Genomic DNA, 24,845 nt, shown 5'->3' on the forward strand with positions numbered 1-24,845 from the left:
AAACAGCAAGGTGACACATGGGAAATGCTTTGAACATCTGGAAGTGCTATGTAAATGCTCTTGTATAGTGTGCCTGTTTCACAACAGGGGAGCCTATTGTCAGGTTTCATGAATTTACAGTTTGTATGATAGGCAGATACAGAACTGTAGCCGTTGATACAAAAGCTCCTGAATATTTTTCTGGCTTTCATATTATGATGATTATAGTAAAGTACCTCTTGGGTAATTGGTGAAGTCATTACACTGATTGCAGGAGGGCTGCTTTATCATGTGGTGGCAGATAAAAAGACTGAAATCTAACATTGCACTGGTTTTAAGGTTGCCAGGTCAGGAATATCCCAGGCTTTGAAATTTCAAAATTTAGAGCTGACACCTTGTGATGTCACAGGAGGTAGGCCGTGATGCTCCAAGGGTGGTGTTACAAAGTATACCATTCAAATAAAACACCCAAGTCTAACAATGGAACACACACACTTTAGTGATGACATGGAACATGAGCTGCCCATCCAAAATGTCCATTGTAATGAAGGAACTTAGTGAGTTTTATACCATAATTTGGATATTTCAATGAATATCAAGTGTTTTCCATATCCTGACAGATGACAACAAAACAGGCAACACATTTTGAAAATGATTACAGAAGGGTAGTTATGTTAGTTACACAAGATGAACAAGTATAAGCTTAAATGCTAGAAACCAGTTATGCAACAAGCATTTCTGGATCAGTTGTATTGTGTTGTGAATAATTCTTTCTAGCAAGGTTGCAGAATTTTAAAACAATTTTCAGTGACTTTTTTTGGAGCAAATATTGGGGTTATTGTGGCTTATTGGAAGGTTGGACTGGGAGACCTGGCCCCGAATCCCTGCTAAGCCATAGGCATCTACTGGTTACCCTTGAATAAGTTACATTCAGCCTAAGAGGCAGGCAATAGAAAATCTCTGAATAAATCTAGCCAAGAAAATCCTGTGAAGGTAAATAAAATGAAATTGCCAAAACACCATGCAAGCAAAGATGACACCATTTCCACTACTGAATATTCACATCATAGACATGAAATGATTCAAGGTTGTAAATATAAACATTTATTCCTGAGAGTAAGTCCCATTGAACTTGAAACAACATACACAAGATTAGCCTATAATCTTTGAAATTGTTCACATCTGGTGTTTTAAATATTCAGACCAAATACAGTGCAATTCAGAGATTTATATGTTACAAAGAAACAAACTTGTTTTCTTTTTTAAAGCATTAGGAAACCAGTTGTAGTTAGGGTATGGCAGAAAACAGCATATGCCAAGGACTTTAAAATAATCTCAGCTGGTAAAGAAAGGTTAAGATAATTTAATTCTGTGGCAGTGAATTAGTGTCGTTATTTTTTCTAGGCAGCTTCTAGTTTGACAAAGGCGCTCTGCCTCACGTATTTACTGCCAAAATATATTACTTCCTCTGATGCCCATAGAGTAAAATCAGATTTGGTTGAAGTATAACTCAAGCTAGCATAGACTTACTACTTTGTTTTTTGGGGGGATGGGGGGAGACCTCTCCCAGGTATTTCTGAAGTCAGAGTGTCTGAAGGTTATCTGTAGCCTTTGTTCTCCATAAAAAGTTTAAAATTTAGTTCTGTATGGGGTATTAATTGCATTTTTGTTCAACAAAAAAGAAAATAGCCTTATTATGAAAAGTAACATGTCCTTCCACTTACAATTCTATGTGTGGTGGTTATGATTTAGAACCAAAAATGCAGTCACTGTCAGTCCTGGGTTGGGCCAAGGAGACAAAGTCAATTAACTAATGTATATTCAACATCATGGTCACATTTACATATAAAACACTATTATAAAACATTTATGCTCCTTAAGATTTGAAGAACTCTATAATTCAGTCCTGGACATATGTACACATGTAAAAGAATGTTTACCCAGTGAGAGCTAGCCTCGTGAAAAGAGAGAGAAGGTAACTGGTGCAAAACAGGCACTGCCAGTTAGTTAGCAACAATGTGAAAGACACTTCCTCAAGAGAGATTCCTTCTTTGAACATACCTCCATCAGGAAATGCAGCTACCTTGATAGATGAGGCAGCAACAGAGAAGTCAAAAACAGCAGAAGAATGACTATGGGCATTGTAACAAAACTACGCAGTGCCCACTGTCCCTCTCCTTCTGTTGTCATGCTGGTTCCTTTACAGCAGTGTTTCTCAACCTTCCGAATGTCGTGACCCCTTAATACAGTTCCTCATGTTGTGCTGACCCCCAACCATATTATTTTTGTTGCTACTTCATAACTGTCATTTTGCTACTGTTATGAATTGTAATGAAAATATTCACTGGACCAAATACCTGATAAGCTCTAATTTGAATACTGGTGGAGTTGGAGGGGCATTGATTTTGTCACTTGGGAGTGGTAGTTGCTGGGATTTATAGTTCACCTACAATCAAAGAGCATTCTGAACTCCACCAACAATGGAACTGAACCAAACTTGGCACACAGAACTCCCATGACCAACAGAAAATACTGGAAGGGTTTGCTGGGCACTGATCTTGAGTTCTGGAGTTGTAGTTCACCTACATCCAGAGAGCACTGAGTTTTCTGATGGTCTTTGGCGACCTCTCTGACACCCCCTGGTAACCCCCCCCCCCAGGGGTCCCAACCCCCAGGTTGAGAAACACTGCTTTACAGTGACTTTCTTAGTGGCATGGCTATAATGGCAAATAAGATTTGCCTTTGTCGATATATAGCCTTCCTTTTGGAGAAAACAAATCCTATTCCATTAAAACTATATCAATTAAACACTCCCTCAAACATTTTGTTTGTAAACAAAAATACACAGTTTGCATAGTTCAAAGTTACATTAATTAAGATACTTATTCATTAAAAACATAAGAAGTGCTAGAAGAACAATCAATTGTAAAGTGCTGTTCAAATGATCAACTATAAATGCCAGATATATTAAATGTGCTGCTTGGGGGGGGGGGGGGGGGGGAGGCCCAGGCTGGCAGTAGTCAAAAAGGTTAACATTTCCAAGCTTTGAAAATGCTACAGCTTTGTCATCTTACCTGCATAACAGCCTGACTATCCCTAGAGAATGATTTAAGAAACAGCTGAACAATATAAATTGCATCAGCGTTGCATAGAATGATTATCAAGTTCTAATAAAACATGAGGTCAGATGTGGTATCTGCCTGTCCTTCGGCCAAAACAGGATTAGGTTTGCTCATCATTATTCTGACAAAACTGATCACCTCCCTCCCACCCAAACACACACACACTTCTTCTCTCTCCCCTTAAGCATTCCTATCACTATAACTGCTGAGACAAGCTTGGAGATAATGGCCACGCAAAAATCAAAGGGAACTTTTATATCATTTCCAGAGGTGAGTAAAGGGAGACATGATAGAAAATTATGCATAGAATAATGTATAAAATTGTGCATAATGTACAAAAATATGCTCAGTGCTGAGAAAACTGGATAAGGGGGAGCTTTTCTTTTCCTCTTATAATACTTGAGATGAAGTCATTCTCTAAAACAGAGTGATGGGTAATCAAGGACTGATAAAAGGAGATACTTTTCACACAGCATTTATATAAATTGTGGAATTTGCAGCTGCAAGCTGTAGTGATAATTGTCATCTTGGGTTATTTTAAGAGGGCACTGGATTAATTCATGAAGAACTGGAATATTAGAAAACTTTCCCTAGGAATCTCTAGGTCCTTCAATACTACTGAAGCCATGGTGACACAGTGGGTTAAAGCCTTTTGCCAGCTGGACTGCTAACCTGAAGGTTGGGTTGCTGACCTGAAGGTTGTTGGTTCGAATTTATGAGACGGGGTGAGCTCCCATCTGTCAGTTTTAACTTGCAGAGACATGAGGGAAGCCTCCCAGTAGGATGGTAACACATCTGGGCAACCCTGGCCAATTCTCTCATACCAGAAGTGACTTGCAGTATGTTCTCAAGTCGCTTCTGACACATTTTTTTTTTAAAAAAACACTACTCTATGGTCAACTTCTAAGTTAACCTTGAGGGCCAGTTGTATTTTCTTTTACCCTCCATACTGACCATGTTCTCTCTCTCCACCATTCACCACTGGTCTGCTATAGCTCCCCTCCTGTATTTCCATTGCTGATACAGAGCAAGCAGAGACGCACCTATTCTCTCAGATGGCCTCAGGAGATCCCTGTGAAGGATGTCTCCATTTATCTTACCGCCAGATGCGTCTCTGATCTCATCCCTTGCTGAAGCCATAGCAGGGTTCTGCATGCAGAGCTCTTCCACTATACTCAGCCTGAGGCTGGTAAATATAGTAGAAAGCAGGGAAGGTTCAAATAAATGAAGAACTGGAGGCAAGGAGTGGGTGGATATATACAAATGTATATTAAGAAACAAAACCAGTGCATTTCAAGTATTCTGATGTTTCAATGATCAGTCTCATATTTCTGACCATTGGCTACAACATGCTAGGGACATGGACCACCAGTCCATGGGCCGCCAACCTAAATAATGAAATCATGGAAATGTACACAAACTTCATGTAAAATCATATTGCCCTAGGAATTTGAACAGAGATAGGCTAGGGTGGGGTGGGGTTGAAAATGTGCAATGAAATCTGCATCAAAGAACATCAGCTATGTAACTGTGAGTATATTTGTTTTGCAAAGCAGTAGAAAGGTATTTCATCTTACAAAATCTGTAATACTGACTTACACAATATATTTGGTATAGAATTATTGCAAAAGTATCTTTGACAGCGGTTTTGTAAACTAATCTTGCCAATTAAACAAAATATGACCAGATAAAAATTGTCTGGGACTTAAATCTCAGAATCTGGCCATAATGAATGAGAGAATTTAAAAATTCTAGTTTGCCAAAGTTAACTTTTCTAAGTTCTAGTCCAGATGCTGAGTCAATCGCCTGAGGTAGAGGGTGGGCAGAGAGGAACTTTTAAAAGGGGGCTGAATGAAGATGAGCCCAATTACAGCTTTTGTGTCTAGAAATAAGTATACCCAAAAGGTTGGTTTATACGGCCATTCTATGCTAAAATTATTGTGAAAATCCACATTCTAAACTTGAAAAATCCCATTCTAAAGTGGCAATCATTTCAAACAAACACAAACACTTGCAAAAATACTCCTTGTTTTACACATATATAAAAAAGTCTGTTTTTTTCTTCTTTTTTTAAGTGCATGTGGGGCATACCAATGCATTTCCAGTTTTAACGCACAGGTTCCCATTACCCTAATTTCAACAGGAATACCTAAAATCACCATTTTTTTTATGAAACAAGGCAAAAAATAATATTATTTACAATTTTCTTTCAGATGTGTTATTTCTCCCTGTGCGGTCTACTGCCTTTTCAACCATTTGTATGTCATTAGGTATATTACAATATATCTGTGTGTGCAGATTATGTGATCCTCATGAAGACACCAGGGATCCAATTCTAAGCCTGTCACCATTGCCACGAACACTAGACACTTCCTATTCCCTTTGGCAAAGCATAAAAAGTAAGATTTTGTGGTCTTACTCTTCCTTTAAATTGTAGTCTATATTCAGGGCATCTAAACTGCCCCAAATACAGGTAAACTGATCTTTATAGAGATCTAGCAATTGAGACATCATATTGCACTTTACCTGGGGCACTACAATCAAGAGGTTAAGCTATTCTACAAGAACATGAGATGACCAGTTTTAAAATGCATTCTCTACTCAGCTGACAGCATTCTCATCACGAGAGTCTTCTTCATTTATAAGGATCACTAAGTTCTCTTCACGCCAGCTAGTAAACATAAGACAGCTGGAAGAAAGAGATAAGATGTTTAAGTGGAAACTGAGAGTACACATTATACTTAGTCAATTGAAAACATACAGAAACCAAACATTTCTTATATTCCACAATGAAAGGCTGAGTATTGTCGAAGGCTTTCATGGCCGGAATCACTGTGTTGTGAGTTTTCCAGGCTATATGCCCATGTTCCAGAAGCATTATCTCCTGAAATTTTTGAGAACACAAAAATACTGGACTACTCCAACAACTACCATGTCAGAGTGCACAGAGAAGTCACTGAAATCCACAAGCATGTGGACAATTTCAACATAAAGGAAGAAACCATGAAAACAAACAAAATCCGGCTACCAGTATTTAAAAAACCCTCAAATCTTAACAGTAAATAAAGACAAACACTCAAAAACAGGGAAATTGCAGACAAGAAACCATCTGAGCCAGCTAATCCCCTCCCAACAAAAGATTCCCCCAGGCAATAAGAAGCCAGACCTTGAAACTTCAAGGCCATTAAATGCTAATCAAGGTGGCCAGTTGAAACATTCACACCTACCTTGAACAGAAAAGAATTCTTTCTCCCACCCTGGACATTCCACAGATATATAAACCCAATTTTCCTAGTTTCCAACAGACTTCACAATCTTTGAGGATGCCTGCCATAGATGCAGGCAAAATGTAAGGAGAGAATGCTTCTGGAGCATGGCCATACAGCCCAGAAAACTCACAACCTAAAGCAACACAATTTGGAACTCACCATATGCAAAACAGCAACTTTATTTAGATTGAAAAATATAGTGCATTTCCATCCCAAAAAAAGTTTTCAAACTGACAAAAATAAAACTAGAATATTTGGTATAATTGAGCAGTCCTAAGTGTGCTATCCAAACACATGAGACACATAAGACTTGACCACTTAATCACTGTGAAAACAACAATTTTGTCTGCCAAAAAGGGGGTTGTCAATGCTAGGCAAACTTTTTTGGAGGCCAAGTGAATATTCCAGACTAAGTGTTCTTTCTTATTAGAAGAACTTCCTCTGATAAGATTAATGCTTAAAGAAGTTGATAACAGTCAAATATCTTCAACTATTTAGGCTCCAAGTTACTCATGGTTTTGTGGTTAAGATGAAAATTATAATTCTTTATCTGGACTACAGACTAGGGGAGGGAACCTGGAAAAACATGTGGAAACTGAAAAATAAAAGGTAATTCAGGGTTAAGAGGAAAACAAACATTTAAATAGTCATAGCAGGGTTTTCCCCAGTGAGATTTCACTTCATCATAAGTCACATACAGCCAGTCCTTCATATCAATGGATTCTGCATCCATGGATGTCACCATCGATGGAGTGAAAGTATTCAAAAATAATAATTCCAAAAAACAAACCTTAATTTTGCCATTTTACAAAGAGACATCATTTTACTATGGTTTTATACATAAGACTTGAGCATATACAGATTTTGGTATCCACTGGGGATCCAGTAACTAACCTCTACCGAATAACACTGCATATGCTTGGGGGGGAAAAATCTAGTCTTACTGTCAATTATGTATGTTATAATTTGAGTCAAGAGTAATAAAACTTGTAGTCTTCTAGATGTTGTTGGTATACAAATTCAAACATTCATTACATTGGGACCTGCAGCCTAGTTACACCTGAGCAGTATGGCATAGCAACATCTATTATGTCTACTAGAGAAACACTCTGTACTTACCTCAGCATGCCGAGTGGAACTATACAAAAAGCACCTGAAAAGAGGAAACTGAAGCCTGGAAACCAAGCTACAGTTTTTGCATAGATAGTATTAAAAACAACACCTGCAGTTATCCCAGTCACAATCTCCAAGCAGGCAATGCAAGCAAAGATGGCTCCTGTCAGAAAAAACAAAACAGAAGCAGATGGTCACAACATCCTTATAGTTCAAACTTAGGCCCAATCTATACTGCCATATAAAATCCAGATTATCTGCTTTGAACTGGATTTTATATGGCAGTGTGAACTCATATAATCAGGTTCAAAGCAAATAATGTGTATTATCTGATTTGATAATCTGGATTATATGGCATGTAGATTCAGCCTTAGACATAGCTATGTATGCTTGTGTTGCTATATGACTAAGGGCCCTTCCGGACAGGTCCTATATCCCAGGATCTGATCCCAGGTTTTCTTATTTAAATTGGATTATGATTCTGCACTGCCAGATAATCTGGGATACAAGGAAAACTTGGAATCAGATCCTGGGATATAGGGCCTGTCTGGAAGGGCTCTAGGTTAACACTGGCCTCAGTCTAATTTCTAGTCCTCATTTAGAGTCAAAGCCCTGAATCATTTACTTAGTAGTGTCAACACTTACATAAATTCCACTGATTCAATAGGTCTATCCTAGTTAAGACTAGCCATTAGATTTATACTTCCTGACTATGAGAGCCATTCAGCAGTGGAACTCTCTGCCTCAGAATGTGATGGAGGCTCTTTCTTTGGAAACTTTTAAACAGAAGCTGGATGGCCATCTGTCAGGGGTGCTTTGAATGCAATATTTCTGCTTCTTGGCAGGGGGTTGGACTGGATGGCCCATGAGGTCTCTTCCAACTCTATGATTCTATGTCAACATAATAGCATGGTTTTTGTAGCCCATACATATAATCCAAAGCCAGTTTAACAATCCTTATAATGTAACTACTATATGAAAGGGTTACTATTGCTCAAATTAGTTAATAAATAAAAATATCCCAGATACCTATGTCCCAAAGCCCTCTCCTCACCTTGGAGAAAGATTTAGGTGATCTCAATATACTACCATTAAATCACTGGAAGAACTAGTATGGTATAGTCCAGTGGTTCTCAACCTGTGGGTCCTCGGGTGTTTTGGCCCACAACTCCCAGCCAGTTTCCAGGCCAAAACATCTGGGGATCCACAGATTGAGAACCACTGGCATAGTGAGACTTGATAGTCTCCATGGAGTAATAAAGCTCAACTTGGGCAGATCAGCCTCTCCACCTGACTTACTCATAGAGGTGAATGTAAGCATGGTGTAGAAATAGCTAGTTACAAACAATTAGTCAGAGGTAGTTAATCCCTTTCTGCAATAACTAAACATAGCTATTGCAAATGAACTTCACTGTATTTGCTGTAACTATTTCCAACTACTTTTATAGTTACAGGACGGTGTGATCTCACAGCTTAGGTGTGTCTTAAAACATAGGCAGTAGTTTGTACCAATCTGATAAGTTTTTAAGAAGTAACTAACAGTAAAAGAATTAGTTTTAAAGCAACTGATAGCTTACAGTCCCTCTCTTCTCTACAAACAACCGTTTAATTGAATCCTTGAGTAGTCATTAAAGTTGCTTAGGGAATAGACTGTTCTAAGTCTGTAGGTTAGAACAAGCATGGTATACTGATTATTGATAGTGATGTTGTTATTGTTGTTTGTGATATTGCCTTTATTGTAAATTGTTTTTATATGTTGTACACCGCCGTGAGTCGCCCTACGGCTGAGAATGGCGGTCTACAAGTGCAGTAAACAAATAAATAAATAAATAATACTGGTTTGAGTGGTGAGTAGGACACTAGGACTCCATGGTTTGAATCTCTGTTCATCCATGGAAACCTACTTTATTGTAAATTGTTTTTATATGTTGTACACCGCCGTGAGTCGCCCTACGGCTGAGAATGGCGGTCTACAAGTGCAGTAAATAAATAAATAAATAAATAATACTGGTTTGAGTGGTGAGTAGGACACTAGGACTCCATGGTTTGAATCTCTGTTCATCCATGGAAACCTACTTTATTGTAAATTGTTTTTATATGTTGTACACCGCCGTGAGTCGCCCTACGGCTGAGAATGGCGGTCTACAAGTGCAGTAAATAAATAAATAAATAATTAATACTGGTTTGAGTGGTGAGTAGGACACTAGGACTCCATGGTTTGAATCTCTGTTCAAACCATGGGGCAGGTCACATTACTTTGGGCAGGTCACATTATTTCAGTCACAGAGAAAGCAATGGCAACCTCTTCAAAAGAAATTCTGCCAAGGAAACCCTATGATAGTTCACCTGAGGGTCAGGATATGACTTGAAAACTTACAGCAAAATCTGAGGGTTACGCAGGAAGAAATAACTATATGCAAACTAGCCTGACAACAATATCACCTTAGTTGCCAGATTTAGTGCACCAAATTATGCTGGTGAAAGGTACTCAATGCCATGGATGTCGCTTAAGCATCTGAATGGAACTATGAGAACAGTATTACAAGTGGGAAGTGATGAGTGATGTAGGTCCTATTCATGGGGAAACTACCATGAATGTGAGTCTTTTTGTCAGTTCATGGGGAGAGAGGAATAAATCAGAAAAATCTACCAGAAATCTACCAGAAGCCATTCAGCCATAAGGAACCATAGTTGCCATGCATGAATGCACAACTAAAGAAACCTTGACTACTGACCATCCTGGTGCTTAAAGACTTCTAAAAAGGAGAAAGTAGCCTGGTTGGATTGACACAATGCTGAAAAACAACATCTAGTATTTTCTTGAAATCTACAATGTAAGAACCGCTACCACTTCTGTGGCAACATGAACTCACCTTGCTCTTGAGGAAGAACTATTTTGGACAACATGGCCCGAAGCATTGGAATAGGTACAAAAAGTAGCACTGCTGGCACCCTCACTGTAAAATATTTGAAAAAAAAATGAAGATATTGATAGATTACAGCTTCATTTATAAACAGCCAAGATATGGTAATAAAAGGGAACTCCTTTCAGAAGCTCAGCCCCTCATGTATTCAGTGAATGAATAAGACAAAATGCTGCCTGTCTGCCTTAGTATGCATTGTCAGCAGTCCTCTTGGTCACAATTCCTAGGCAGCCACATCTTCAACATAATTCAAATGGGGCCCGTGAGGTAAGAAGTAGTGTAGTGTAGCGTTTAGCAGTACATGATTGCATCTGGTCCAGAGGCCAGTTTTCTGCCCTGCATAAAATGTCAAAAATGCAGGGAGAATGGGAACCTAAAGTTGAAAATCAACTGCTAAAATTTCACATCTTAAAAAAGCTTAGAAAATAAGATTTCTAAAATGTGAAATTGTATGAAGATTCCACCCTCGGGCTGAGAACAGCGGTATAGAAATAAAGTAAATAAATAAATAATTCCCTGAGCCCCATTTTAAAATGTATTGCTCTTCCTGGGGGGTTGGTAGCAGGGGGGAAATCTATGTTTTACTCTCCTTTTTTGGCTGGCTTTTTTTTTGGCGGGGGGGGGGGGGGGGGGGGGAGGCCATGTGAACAGTTTGGAGGGACAATCAAAAGACACAGAAAAATAAGGCCCAAGGGCCATACTTTATCCACCCCTAGTTAAAGTATTGGGCGGGTATACGGAAAATTTAGACCTATTTAAAATGCTGTTGATAAGCATGTGGCTGCCTGGGACAAAGATGGAATCTTTCATATTGCAACCCCCAGCATTTCTCATCATGGGCTATGCCAGTGGTTCTCAACCTGTGGGTCCCCAGATGTTTTGGCCTTCAACTCCCAGAAATCCTAACAGCTGGTAAACTGGCTGGGATTTCTGGGAGCTGCAGGCCAAAACACCTGGGGACCCACAGGTTGAGAACCACTGGGATATGCAGTCTGCAGCTGCTGGGGTTTGCTGGCCAATATGTACCTTTAAAAAAGCACACATTTATTTGGATATACTTTGAAACTTAATGTAATCGTTTCTACCTAATATCAGAAAACTGAAAATGAAACTAAAATATAGACAGCCACTTTCATTATCTATCTTGCAAATCATTAAGTGTATATGTATGTGTACATATAGAAAATGTTTAAAATTCTGGTTAATGTGAATTTCTTTGTTTTAAGGTACAGAACTGGGACTATCAGTGGGCAATCATCTATTTTAAAAATTATCCCCATCAGCATTTTCACAAACTTTCTGAAATTTCTGAACTTTTTGTATTTGGGCGTTCCTGATCCACGCCAGCTCAATGACCACATTTGACCACATAACCAACCCATACCATTTTGTGAACCCCTTGCTGGCTGTTGTACACTAATGTGGGTGTTTTGTTTAGATTTATGTTATTAAATTTGATTTACTGGTTTGATTTACTGTTGTTAGATCGTAATTTGATGTTAAGCTTCAATGTTATTTTTATATGTGGGGTTTTTCTGTAATTCTATGTTAGTATTATGTGTTTTATGTAGACATTGAATGTTTGCCATTGTTATGCTGGAATCTGCCCTGTATCCCCTTGGGGAGATAGGGTGGAATACAAATAAAGTATTATTATTATTATTATTATTATTATTATTATTATTTCTCTTAGCCCAGTACTGAACTTACCTAAAAACATCAACAATGTTGTTGTAGCAAAAGCAGCCATGGTTGCTCCAATGATGTATGAAAGAATTCCCATGTAAACCATGTAAATATCTTTCAGGAATCGAGCAAGTAAAAATAATGCTATGAAACCAGCAATAGAGGCACAGGTGGAGACTGCTGAGCCATATCCGATGTAGACTGCATTCCAGCAGAGTGGAGAATTCAGTTCATAGAGTGTATAAAGAGAAGTTCCTCCAAACATTGTGAACAAGTAAGTCATGAATGTACCAAGCAATAGTATGATGGAAGTTCGCTTCCTGCAGGAAGAAGATTTACAGAGTATGTATACTCCAGAAAAGGTTTCTTTAAGGCCTTCCTTCAGAGACTGTGGCCGGAACTCTGACACTTGTATTGTATCGCCCAAGCAACATGAAACATAGAAAATGTTGATAATCTGAAGAATAGAAATTACTGCAAAGGTCCAAGTAAAGCCAATTCCCTTTATAATATAGCCTGAGGTCAATCCTCCCAATCCAGACGCAAGTCCAAAGATTAAGTCAACCATAGATATTCGAATGATCTTCTGCTTTTGAGTCTCACAAAGGTCAACTACATAGGCAAATGCACCTCCAAGAAAAGTTGCCATGCTTCCACACAATCCATCAATGAAGACCAATGGAAACAGTAGAACAAGAGGCAGAGAGAAATAGGACATCAAGCTGTAGAAGATGTTGTAAATGAGACTCCCCAACAGAGGTAGCACCAAGGATATTTTGCGTCCACAGCGTTCCCCGTTGGATACAAGGATAAAGGCCATCACAATGCTAGGAATAGCCCCACTTAACCCCACCTTCATGGTCAAAAGAGCAGCCTTTTCCTGGACTTCCTGAAATAAGAAAACAAACATATCTAGGGGAGGCAGAATAAAGAACTGGATTTAGTTCTAGATAGCTCATTCCCTCTCTACCATTTTCCCTTTATGCTTGGCTTCTAGACATGAAAATAGCATGCAAAGGTAAGTCAGCAAATTCTAAAGAGACAGTTTTGTTAGTCACTGGAATTCAAAAAAGAGCCTGGTCCCATATTACAGATTTAACAACTTTATTGTAAAATACACAGTGATTGGCTGGTGCTCAATTCTATGGAAGGCCAATTGGCAGCATATCTATATATATGTTTGCATTCAGGCACAAATGTAGATAGTTTGACACCACTTTAACTGCCATAGATAAATGGTATGGTGTGGAATCATGAGAGTTGTACTTTTACAGGGACTTTAGCCTTTTCTTCTTAGCTTCCTCATCAAACTACAACTCCCAGGATTCCACAGCACTGAGCAGTGGTAGTTAAAGTGGTGTCAAACTGCATTCATTTTACAGTTGATATGCACCCTGAGAAACATTAAAATAAACCACAGGACCAAAAGGCCATGAAATGCAATCAGATTAGCAGAGTTTATCTTCATATGCATTGAAACTCTGGCAAGACTATGCAACTTGCAAGCTTTCTGACATCCCCATGTACATTTTTTGCTATGTCTGTTTGCATGCATAAACCTGTATGTTGAGAGACAAAGAAATATACCATACCAGATACTCCACAATCTGGACATAATACCAGATGCTGTAGGCTACACTTCGGAGGAAGGAACTGGTAAAATAATAATGATAATAATGATAATAACAATAATAATAACAACAATAACAATAACAACACAACTTTTTATGTATAGGCTGCCCTATCTCCCCGAGGGGACTCGGGGCTGCTTACAACAAAATAAAACACAGGGCAAGCATTCAATGCCAAGGATAACTTATAACAACTCAAAAAAGCAGCTTATATAAACAAGACATAACATATCCTACACATTTAATATATTAAATCCTTAAAACCTTTTAAACATTTGACTAAAATTATTGGGGGTGGTATATCACAGATTAACTAAGGTAATACTTTTGAGTATTCCTTAAATTTGAAAATAATGGTGGGTCACCATAACCTGATCAGTGACTTGAAAATATGCATGCAAGCAGACGTGCTTTGGTGGGAAACAGCATATTTCCAATAAATAGGTATGTAGAGTTCCATGTATTTGGAAGTAAGCTCCATAGAATTAAATAGGACTTATTTCTGAGGAGATACTACATTCTCACTTAGTCTGGATTGCACCTAATGAGCAACTTGATTTTACCTTTTGTACCAAGTAGGTTGGATCACTTTGATTCACTTCACAATGGGAAATGTTGTCATCATCTATGAAGGTAGAGTTGCTGGTCTCTTCCCAGATTCTCCTGTACAAATATTGCTGTACCAAGGGTGTGTTCAGAGAATATGAAAGCATGTAGATAGCAATAACAGGCTCCACTACCAATATTTTCTTCATGGTTGAGCTCGTCAAGTTGAGATTCTGATTCAAGGGCAAAAAGATGTGTTAGTTCTCTCAAAGAAAGTTCCATTCTATCGGTAGGCATTTGAAATGTGACGAAAATCCTCAATAGCTGAGCACAATGTCAGGGTTCTATACAGAATAACTTTGCTATGGTTCCTTTGCCCACCTCATGCCCCCCTCCAACTATTCTATTACAAGTGGAGAGCAGATGGGTTCTGTCCTTTATACCAGAGGCAGACTGATGACCTGGGCAACGTCAGGTACCCAAGCTAGTTATCTATAAAAATGTAAGTAATAATGATAATATAAAGTTCACAGTCAGAACTCAACATTCTTCAGACCTCCCTATCTAAACTCCCCAGCACATGTGAATTTTAAGTATACCAGAAATTCTAGGTTACACTTCATGAATGTCATATAAATCACAAAAGTGTATAATCTAATGATTTTGTGTCTTTCAAGTGTCTCCAGATACTTTGTTGTTATTGCCGCAGCAGATGAAAGTTGCTACTCCTTTGCAAAACACATACTTGAATTCCCAGGACAGACCAATCAGCCAGAGGTAAAAAAAAAACAATGAAGTTTGGGATTGTTGTGTACACTATAACTAGAAAGGGTGATTACTGGCATTCCTTGATTGATGACAGATTATTTGTTCTGATCCATGTTTAATTTGCTTAATTTGTTCTGATCCATGTCCACTGCTTAATTTGAGATGTTAAAATGATTTTAATGGCCATGTCTGCAAAATAATTTATACTGGATTATTTTATCTAATGTATTGATTTCAGTTTTGATTTCTATCTCTGCATTTCTAGATGTGTAACAAAACTATGAAAAGCTTGAATGCAATAATGAGCAATAATTTAGTACAGGCAGCTACATACACTTTTTGTCTATATAAGCATGCACGCAAATACTTTCAAAGCTGGTGCAATGAAGAAAAGTACTGGAATGGAACTGGGGAAATTGAGAGTGAAACTCTACTGAATCATGGATCTTAGTAGGCAACACTAACCCACTATACTAGTTGACAGGTGAAATACTGCACTTTTGCAAATGCAACGTTCTCAGAAGAATACAGAAGAAATGTATAGCATTGAATGATGCTACTACACACAGCATGTCAATGGCAAAATAATGTTTAATGAATTTGTAATACAGTTCTAGGTTAGTAGCTAACAACTGCATACAAACAGTAATGCAAGGTAACAAAACCAGGGCTTACTTTGTATAATGTGTTCCTGGCAATAGGCTCACCCTATGTTTTGACTGCCAGGCAAGTGAGAAGTGCCTTGAGCAAATGCAGTTTCTTGCACCAATTTTGTGATGTACTTTATCTTGCAAGCCCAAACGAGTCCTGATTGCATATTAAAGTGGAAGGTACTAGCCATTTTAACTTGTGGAATTTTGACAGATGTTGCCCCATTCTTCACTTTAGGCAGCAAAATGTTTTGGACCAGCTCTGTCTGTGCAACATACCCCGAGATCAAGCAAATACAAATGGCTACCTCATTGCTGACTTGAAGAACTGCTTTGCCTTATGCAGCATATTATTAAATGTTTTCTCATATTGCATTTTAGCTACCGTTTTCATTTATTTCTGACTCATTTTAATTGTACTTAAGTTAAGGTGCTTTCTAATTGGTAGTCCCACATAGCATAGATGTAGGTGTGTGTGTCATGTGTATCTTGTATTGTAGTACGCATCCTCCGCATCCTCATAATTAAGAAAGACAAGTGCTTCCAGATAGACTGTGGTCATACAGGTTTCTGTAATGGATGAAGCAATAGCAGCAGGAGTGCTTTAAACATAATGAAATCACAATTATTGTTTGTTTGCAATTTAATGAAGGTATTAAGTTTAATAATAGTCTTTGCAGTTATTAATAGGATGTGTTGTTGAAGGCTTTCATGGCTGGCATTACTGGGTTGCTTTGAGTTTTCTGGCCTGTATGGCCATGTTTCAGAAGCACTTTCTCCTGATGTTTTACCCACATGTATGGCAAGCATCCTCAGAGATTTTGTTATGTCTGTTGGAAACTACGCAAGTGAGGTTTATATATCTGTGGAATGTCCAGAGTGGAAGAAAGAACTCTTGTCTGCTTGAGGCAAGTGTGAATGTTGCAATTGGCCATCTCGATTAACATTTAATGGCCTTGTAGCTTCAAAGCCTGGCTGGTTGGTGCATGGGGGATCCTTTGTTGGGAGGTGTTAGTTGGCCCTGGTCGATTCTTGTCTGGAATTACCCTGTTATTGGAGTGGTGCTCCAATAACAGGGTAATTCCAGACAAGAATCGACTTTATGTACTGTCCTGATTTTAAGAGTTTTTAAATACTGGTAGCCACATTTTGTTCATTTTCATGGTTTCCTCCTTCCTGTTGAAACTGTCCACAGGCTTGTGGATTTCAATGGCCTCTCTGTGTACTCTGACATGGTAGCTGTTAGAGTGATCCAGCATTTCTGCATTCGTTCTCAGATAATATGCTGAGTCCAGGTTGGTTCATCAGGTGATCTGCTATGGGTGACTTCTTAGGTGGAATTAGTCTCCAGTGCCTTTCAAGGTCCTTGATTTGTGTTTGGGAAATGCTGCTTTTTGTGGTCCCTATGTATATTTGTACACAGCTGTATGGTATACGGTAGACTTCTGCAGAGGTGAGAGGATCCTAATCAAGCTGCAAGGCCATTAAATGCTAACCAAGGGGGTCAACTGAAATATACACGTTTGCCTCAAGCAGATAAGAGTTCTTTCTCCCACCCTGGAGATTCCAGATACATAAGCCTCACTTGACTAGATGTGGATGAAACGTCAGGTGAAAATGCTTCTGGAACATGGCCATACAGCCCAGAAAACTCACAGCAACCCTATTCATAGGATGTTGACCAGACCATCTGAAGCAGTGGTTCTCAACCTGGGGTCCCCAGATGTTTTTGGCCTTCAACTCCCAGAAATCCCAACAGCTGGTAAACTGGTTGGGATTTCTGGGAGTTGTAGGCCAAAAACATCTGGGGACCCCAGGTTGAGAACCACTGAAGGGATGGCCTTCTCCAGCAAAAGCCATTCTGGTTTTTAATATCTCTTAATGAAGATATTGGTCATTCCACCATCAAAGTCATATCGAATGGAAACACAAATGAGGGTTTTCTTGGTAGCTAGTCACAGATCCTGAAATTCCCTGTTAGAAGAGACTAGGTTCCCTTCTCTACTATCCTTCCAGGCAGCCAAAAACATTTCATTAAAGTAGGCCTGAACTTGGTCTGTAATTGAAAGAGTACCTATCAGTTGGAGGCTGGCTATATCTTTTGTATTGGTTTATTTTAAAATGTGGTTTTATTTATTAATCTTTTTTTGAAGAAAGCCATAGATATAACAAATCTGGGGAGCGGGATAAGCTCCCGCTGTTAGCCCAGCTCCTGCTGACCTAGCAGTTCGTAAACATGCAAATGTGAGTAAATCAATAGGTACTGCTCAGGTGGGAAGGTAATGGCACTCCATTCAGTCATGCTGACCACATGACTTTGGAGCATCTACGGACAACGCTGGCTCTTCAGCTTAGAAATGGAGATGAGCATCACCCACCCACCGAGTTGGACACAACTATACTTAATGTCAAGGGGAAACCTTTACCTTTACCTATACCCTGCTTTTTCTCTCCACAAAGAAATTAAAGAAATTTAAAAATTCTTTCTCAGATAGGAACTCTGGCAAATGCACACTCCCTCAGGAAGACCAACGTCATTCAGTTTAAGATCTAGAACTATCAACCCAGCACAAAATGTCCTCCTCAGCAAATAGACAATCTGACATAAGGTCAGACACTACAAAGGTTAAAAAGAAAGCTTTCGGTAGGCAACTTCTCTCAAGGAAATGGGAGGATGACAACATAAATATTAACTGCATCTTAGAAACAATTTGTTAAACAACTATCTCCTTTACAGATCATAAATGCATTAAGAACTCTCTTATCTGAAATCATTAAACATCCTGTTTACCTGGATCAAATCTGGAAATGTACAATGACTGCTGACTAAGGATCTTGTGAACAGATGTGCTGGACTGCCTTGTCCGAACGAATCTCCCCTTATGAACCTGCAAGGACTTTAAGATCATCTGGAGAGGCCTAGCTCTCGGTCCCGTCATCATCACAAGTACGGTTGGTGGGAACGAGACAGGGCCTTCTCAGTGGTGGCCCCTCGGCTATGGAACGCCCTTCCTAGGGAGATTAGATAGGCTTCCTCGCTCTATCATTCCAGAAGAATCTTAAGACATGGCTATTTGAGCGGGCATTTGAAAATACGGAGTAATGGATATAATAATGGAATAACTATATGGTGGAACTGGACATTGTTTTAATGATTATTGATTGAAGTATGTTTCATTATAATGTTTGATTTTATTGTTGCTGGTGTTTTTTATATTGTATATTGCAATTGTGTCCTTGGTGGCATTGAATTCTTGCCTTGTAAACCGCCTCGAGTCGCCAGAAGGCTGAGAGGGGCGGTATAGAAATGTACTAAATAAATATTGCCTGTACTATGGGCATCTAAAGTCACAAAAGTCAATAACAAATCTGCATGTGAATTAGATGTGCCTGTTGCAAGACAACAACGAAAGAGACTTGTGGAGTACAAAATTGTGTCCCACTTCATCCTTACACCAGGCACACAGTTCTCGTAATCAGAAGAGGAAATAAAAATGTTTAGTGTTAGGCAAGCTTTAGTTTGTTTTTGTGTTTTTTTTTTCAAAAAGAGAGCTTATGAAAATGAAGTTTTATCTAGCATAAGCTTTCCTAAATGCCTGCTGCATGTCACAAACCCTTAGAACAAATACTGCACAAAGGTGAGGCTTTAAAATGCCACAACCTTTTTCCTGTTATATGTGTGTGTGTTTATTGCAATATGTAATAGCCTAGTTATTCAAATATATATTGCATGTATGTACACAAAACAGTTTCCCCCACAAAAAAGTATACACCCTTTAACAGCTAACAGTCCCTATGGAAATTACTGGAAGAGCAAGGAAATACATTTAGACTGAATAATAAATATTTTAATACTTATTTAATTAGAGCTACAAATATCATCTCAAAGCACAGTTTTGCACCAAGGGTTCAAAGTGTCATCTCTGAGCTTATCTTGTAATTTCACAACACTTCTCTACTATGGCATTGTGAATTAAAACCAAAAATAAAATAAAGGAGTTACCCTTTGTGACTTTTGGCCCACCCTTCTCATACACACACACACCACAGCGCTATCTCTTCACAGCATTGAAGTGCCAACATTGTGTATGTATACATATATAACCCCGGTGGCACAGTGGGTTAAAGTGCTGAGCTGCTAAACTTACTGACTGAAAGGCCTCAGGTTCAAATCTGGAGAGAGGGGTGAGCTCCTGTTAGCCCCAGCTTCTGCCAACCTAGCAGTTCAAAAACATGCAAATGTGAGTAGATCAATTGGTACCGCTCTGGTGGGAATGTAATGGTGCTCCATGCAGTCATGCCGGCCACATGACCTTGGAGGTGTCTACGGACAACACCAGCTCTTCAGCTTAGAAATGGAGATGAGCCTCACTCCCCAGAGTCAGACACCAATGGACTTAATGTCAGGGGAAAACCTTTACCTTTTATATAAAGGCAGTTCCCAAGTTAGACAAAATAGGTTCTGTAGGTTTGTTCTTAAGCCAGCCATAGATAGAGATAGATATATAAGCTTTTGATAGCATGGTAAAGATAAAGGTTTCTCCTGACATTAAGTCTAGTCATGTCCGACTCTGGGGAGTGGTGCTCATCTCCATTTCTAAGCAGAAGAGCTAAGAGCTGGCGTTGTCCATAGACACCTCCAAGGTCATGTGGCCAGCATGACTGCAAGGAGCGCTTTTACCTTCCCGTAGAAGCGCTACCTATTGCTCACCCCGCTCCCCAGATTCGGATCGCCAAACTTTCGGTCAGCAAGTTCAGCAGTTCAGTGGTTTAACTCGCTGCGCCACCAGGAGGAGAGCATAGGGAAGGGTTAACACCGTACAGTGTTTCTTTTACAGTCTGTGCCCCTGTTCAGAAGATTTCACCTCACTTTCTGTCCCTGTGAGAACTGGATTTTGAAAAATCTGACTTGTGAAAACAAGGATAAAGCTTCAATGGAGACCCCTTTTCTCCATCACAACTCTTTCAGGACTGAATTTCCCTGCTGAGGGGTAGATTTCTCTCACTTCCTGTAGTCTCACCCCTGTTTGTAACTTGGAGATATGTGTGAGTCAGATGTCTGTAACTTGGGGAGTTAGCTTTTTGGTTTAAAAATGGTGTGCAGAATCTATCACTCTATCTATATATACATATACATACATACACACACGGATATGTGTGTGTGTGCATCTGTGTATGTATATATGTCTGTGTATATTAATAAACTGTAATATAGATGTATCTACATACACATGCACACACAACTATACATACATACAATGCAAGTGATGCATGTGCTCTCTCTCTCTATATATATATAAACATCTGAGAAATGTGCACCTTTCGACAAATATATAAAAAAACTAAACATAAACCCCACATGCCGGTTGCAAGCCAGAAGGCTGAATGTTTGGCTCTTTGTAAACATGGGTCCAGTCCCTGTTTGGCTCCTTCCTTCCTCCCTTCCCTCCCTCCTTCCTTCCTTTTTCCTCCCTCTATTTCCCATCCTTCATTTCCTACTTGCTTTTCCTTCCTTTCCCTTCCTTCCTTTTCCTGCCTTCTTTCCTTTTTCTTCCTTTCCCTCCCTCTCTTCCCCTTCCTTCCTCCCCTCCTTCCTCCCTTTTCCTTCATTCCTTCCTTTTACTGCCTTCCTTCCTTCATCTTCCTTCCTTTCCTCCCTCATTTCCCTTCCTTTCCCTCCCTTGCTTCCTCTTCCTTCCTTTTCCTTCCTTCCCTACTTTTCCTTCCCCCTTTTCTTTCCTTCCCTCCTTCCTCCCTTTCCCTTCATTCCTTCCTTCCCCCCTTTTCCTCCCTTTCCCTCCCTCCCTTTCCTTCCTCCCTTTTCCTTCATTACTTCCTTTCCCTTCTTTCCTTTCCTCCCTCCTACCTCCCTCGCTTCCTCTTCCTTCCTTTCCCTCCCTTTCCCTTCCTTCCTTTTCCTTCATTCCTTTCTTCCCTCCTTTCCCTCCCTCCCTTTTCCTTCCTTCCTTTCCCTTCCTTCCTCCCCTCCTCTCTCTTTTTTTCCTTCCTTCTCTCCCTCCTTTTCCTTCCTTTCCCTCCCTTCCTTCCCTCCTTCCTTTCCCTCCCTTCCTTCCCTCCTTCCTTTTCCTTCCCTTCCTTTCCCTCCTCCTTCATTCCTTCCTTTCCCTCCCTTCCCCTCCCTTCCCCTCCCTTCCCTTCCCTTCCCTTCCCTTCCCTTCCCTTCCCTTCCCTTCCCTTCCCTTCCCTTCCCTTCCCTTCCCTCTCACCTGCCAAGACGAAGCTCCTGCTCGGCTCCCACGCCTTCGCTTCCTTCCTCCAGCCTGAGGCCAGTAAGGCTTCCCGGTGGAGGGAGGAGCCGAGGGAGGGAGAGCTGAAGCGCCGCCCCTCCTCCTCCTCCTCCGCCAGGGGAAGGGCCTCCGAAGTGGGACGCCGCTTCTACCTGAATTCACCTCCAACAGGGCCACGCGTCCACTGGAGAGAAGGCGAGTGGCGATTGCTCCGCTGGGATGTCACTCAACGAGCAAGAGCCCGCCTCCTCCTCCCCCTCCTTCTTGGCTCGCGGGGCTTTTCTGTTCCGCGTCGTGACGCCGGAGGGCAGCTGTCTGGCCTGGTTCCCCGTGCGCATGCGCAGTCTCTTCCCCTGCACAAGGCAGGGAGATATCCTGTCTGGAGTTTTGCAAATTTTTGCATGCTCAGCAACACAAGCTTATTGACCCCACTGGGGGGGGGGGGGGGGGGGGGGGGGGGAGTCTGGGAGTTGTAGTAACATTTAAATAGTGAGAGAAACTTTCCTGCACAATACATATGAACCAGGGACTTCATATCACAATAGGCTACTAAATTAGCACAATAAGGATAGGGTAAAAGCACCTGCCATAATTGCTTTCCTGCACAGTGATCTGGCTATGCAGTAGCTGTACTGTCCTTGAATTGGAATTGTCTCTTTTTATTGAGGAAAGCCTGTCAATGAATCCAATATTGTTGTTCTGCCACTTTCCCTTTTGCAATAATTTCCTTCTGCTGTGGTCTTGGTATTACAGTGCCGATAAAGTTCTGACAAGAATACAGAAGCTGCAAGTGCACAGTTGAGCAAAATAGGGAAATTAATGGACAAAATGGGGAGGGACTACATATGTGCTCCAGAGGGCAAACAGGTAGGAAGCCATGCTGTGTGGAAAACAGATCGTGGGAATTCACATCAAGAAAGTGCCAACATTATGCAATTGTACTGTCGAAGACTTTTATGGCCGGAATCACTGCATTGTTGTAGGTTTTTTCGGGCTATATGGTCATGTTCTAGAGGCATTCTCTCCTGATGTTTCGCCTGCATCTGTGGCAAGCATCCTCAGAGGTGACAACAACAATGCATTATGCAATTGCACTGAGGAGTGAAAGAGATTGGCGACGATATGATTCTATATGCTTAAGCAACATGATTGTGATGAGGAAATAGATTTTTGTGATAACAAATCTTTCTGCAGAGCTTTGAACAAGAGGAGGAATACCTCTCCTTTAGCATAACTCCCATCTGATAGGCATTCAGGGGTGCACTAATTTTATTTATTTACACACTTCAAATCTGATTCTGATAGCTGTGTCAAGAAGGCTCTGCCAAATAGTAAAGGTAAAGGTTTTCCCCTGATATTAAGTCCAGTCGTATCAGACTCTGGTGGTTGGTGCTCATCTCCATTTCTAAGTCAAAGAGCCGATGTTGTCCATAGACACCTCCAAGGTCATGTGGCCAGCATGACTGCATGGAACGCAGTTACCTTCCTGCCGATTGATCTACTCACATTTACACTGTATTGTCAAAGGCTTTCATGGCCAGAATCACTGTGTTGTTGTAGGTTTTTCGGGTTGTAAGGCCACATTCTTGAAGCATTCTCTCCTGACATTTACCTACATCTGTGGCAGGCATCCTCAGAAAGTGTGGTCTGTTGGAAACTAGGAAAATTGGGTCGGTCTATCTATCTATCTATCTATCTATCTATCTATCTATCTGTCTGTGGAAGGTCCAGGGTGAGAGAAAGAACTCCTGTCTGTTGGGGCTAGGTGTGAATGTTTCAATTGGCCACCTTGATTGGCATTTGATGGCCTGACAGTTTTTAGGTGTGGCTTGTTGCTGCCTGGGAGAATCCCTTGTTGAGAGGTGATTAGGTGTTCCTGACTATTTTTTGTCTGGAATTCCCCTTTGTTTGACTTTTGTTCTTTATTTACTGTTATAATTTTAGAGTTTTTTAATACCAGTAGGCAGATTTTGTTCATTTTCATGGTTTCTTCCTTTTATTTGCATGTTTTCAAGCTGCTAGGTTGGCAGAAGCTGGGGCTAATGACTGGAACTCATCCCTTCCCACAGATTAGAACCACCGACCTTCTGGTTGACAAGTACAGCAATTCAGCTATTTAACCCGCTGCACCACCGCGGCCCCTATGCTCTGCCAAATATCAAATGAATATTTAATATGGATTTAAGTATTCTTTTACATCTCTATAACTGCAGCCCATTGTTTTGTTAATGGAGTATGATGGTTAGTGGCTTTCATATTAGGGCCATGGTTTATAGTGTGACTATTGAAAGAACTATCAAAGCTGCTGAACCTACATGATTCAACACCTTGGATTGCTCCTTCAAAGTTGAGACTAACACTTGGATTAGTTTCTTTGCTCCATTGACACTGAAGCTACCACTTTTTAGTGCTTCATGGGAGCCTGAATAACATTAGCTGTGAAACCCATTTGTGTATTTTGGAAGAGTTGGAAGATTTATTACATAATCCTCTACGTGTTTAGTCAGAACAGTTCATTGAGTCATGAACTCATTGAGTTCGTTTGTGCTGATTCTCAGACAAGTGGGCAAGCATTGGGCTGCAGCCTGTGCTTATTTTTAAGTGCTTTTGTAATCTTCACAATCTTCAGAGGACACATTGGTTCAAGACATTTTGGCTGACTATGTATGTACAAACCAACTGCTTATCTCTGTTAAAAGGAGACAGTATCCAATTCAGCACTTTGGCTCCCTTTACATAAGCCAATATCATGTCTTTAAAATTTTTGTACTTCTTGTTCTATTAGCATTTGTGCAAATCTCTAACTCAGTGTTTCTCACCCTTTCTCATGCCGTGACTCCTTAATACAGGTCCTCATGTTGTGGTGACCCCCAACCATAACATTATTTTCGTTGCTACTTCATAACTGT

At 40.1% G+C, this 24,845-nt stretch overlaps 1 protein-coding gene across 2 annotated transcripts; it reads right to left on the reverse strand.

Moving 5' to 3' along the window:
- Positions 1–1,060: 1,060 nt before the first annotated feature.
- SLC46A3 (solute carrier family 46 member 3) lies at positions 1,061–22,261 on the reverse strand. 2 transcript variants are annotated; one of them, XM_067466588.1, is made up of 6 exons: positions 22,089–22,261; positions 14,288–14,503; positions 12,118–12,982; positions 10,357–10,440; positions 7,490–7,646; positions 1,061–5,790 (listed from the first exon to the last, which is right to left on the reverse strand). In XM_067466588.1, exons 2-6 carry the CDS (start codon positions 14,477–14,479, stop codon positions 5,703–5,705), a joined length of 1,386 nt encoding a protein of 461 aa, XP_067322689.1. In that variant the 5' UTR covers positions 14,480–14,503; positions 22,089–22,261; the 3' UTR covers positions 1,061–5,702. The 2 variants fall into 2 exon arrangements, with proteins under 2 accessions (XP_067322689.1, XP_060626866.2); XM_060770883.2 differs by lacking the exon at positions 22,089–22,261 and adding an exon at positions 21,916–21,998.
- Between the last annotated feature and the right edge of the window lie 2,584 nt (positions 22,262–24,845).

Source organism: Anolis sagrei, chromosome 3, assembly GCF_037176765.1.
Source record: "Anolis sagrei isolate rAnoSag1 chromosome 3, rAnoSag1.mat, whole genome shotgun sequence".
Taxonomy (NCBI): Eukaryota; Metazoa; Chordata; class Lepidosauria; order Squamata; family Dactyloidae; genus Anolis; species Anolis sagrei.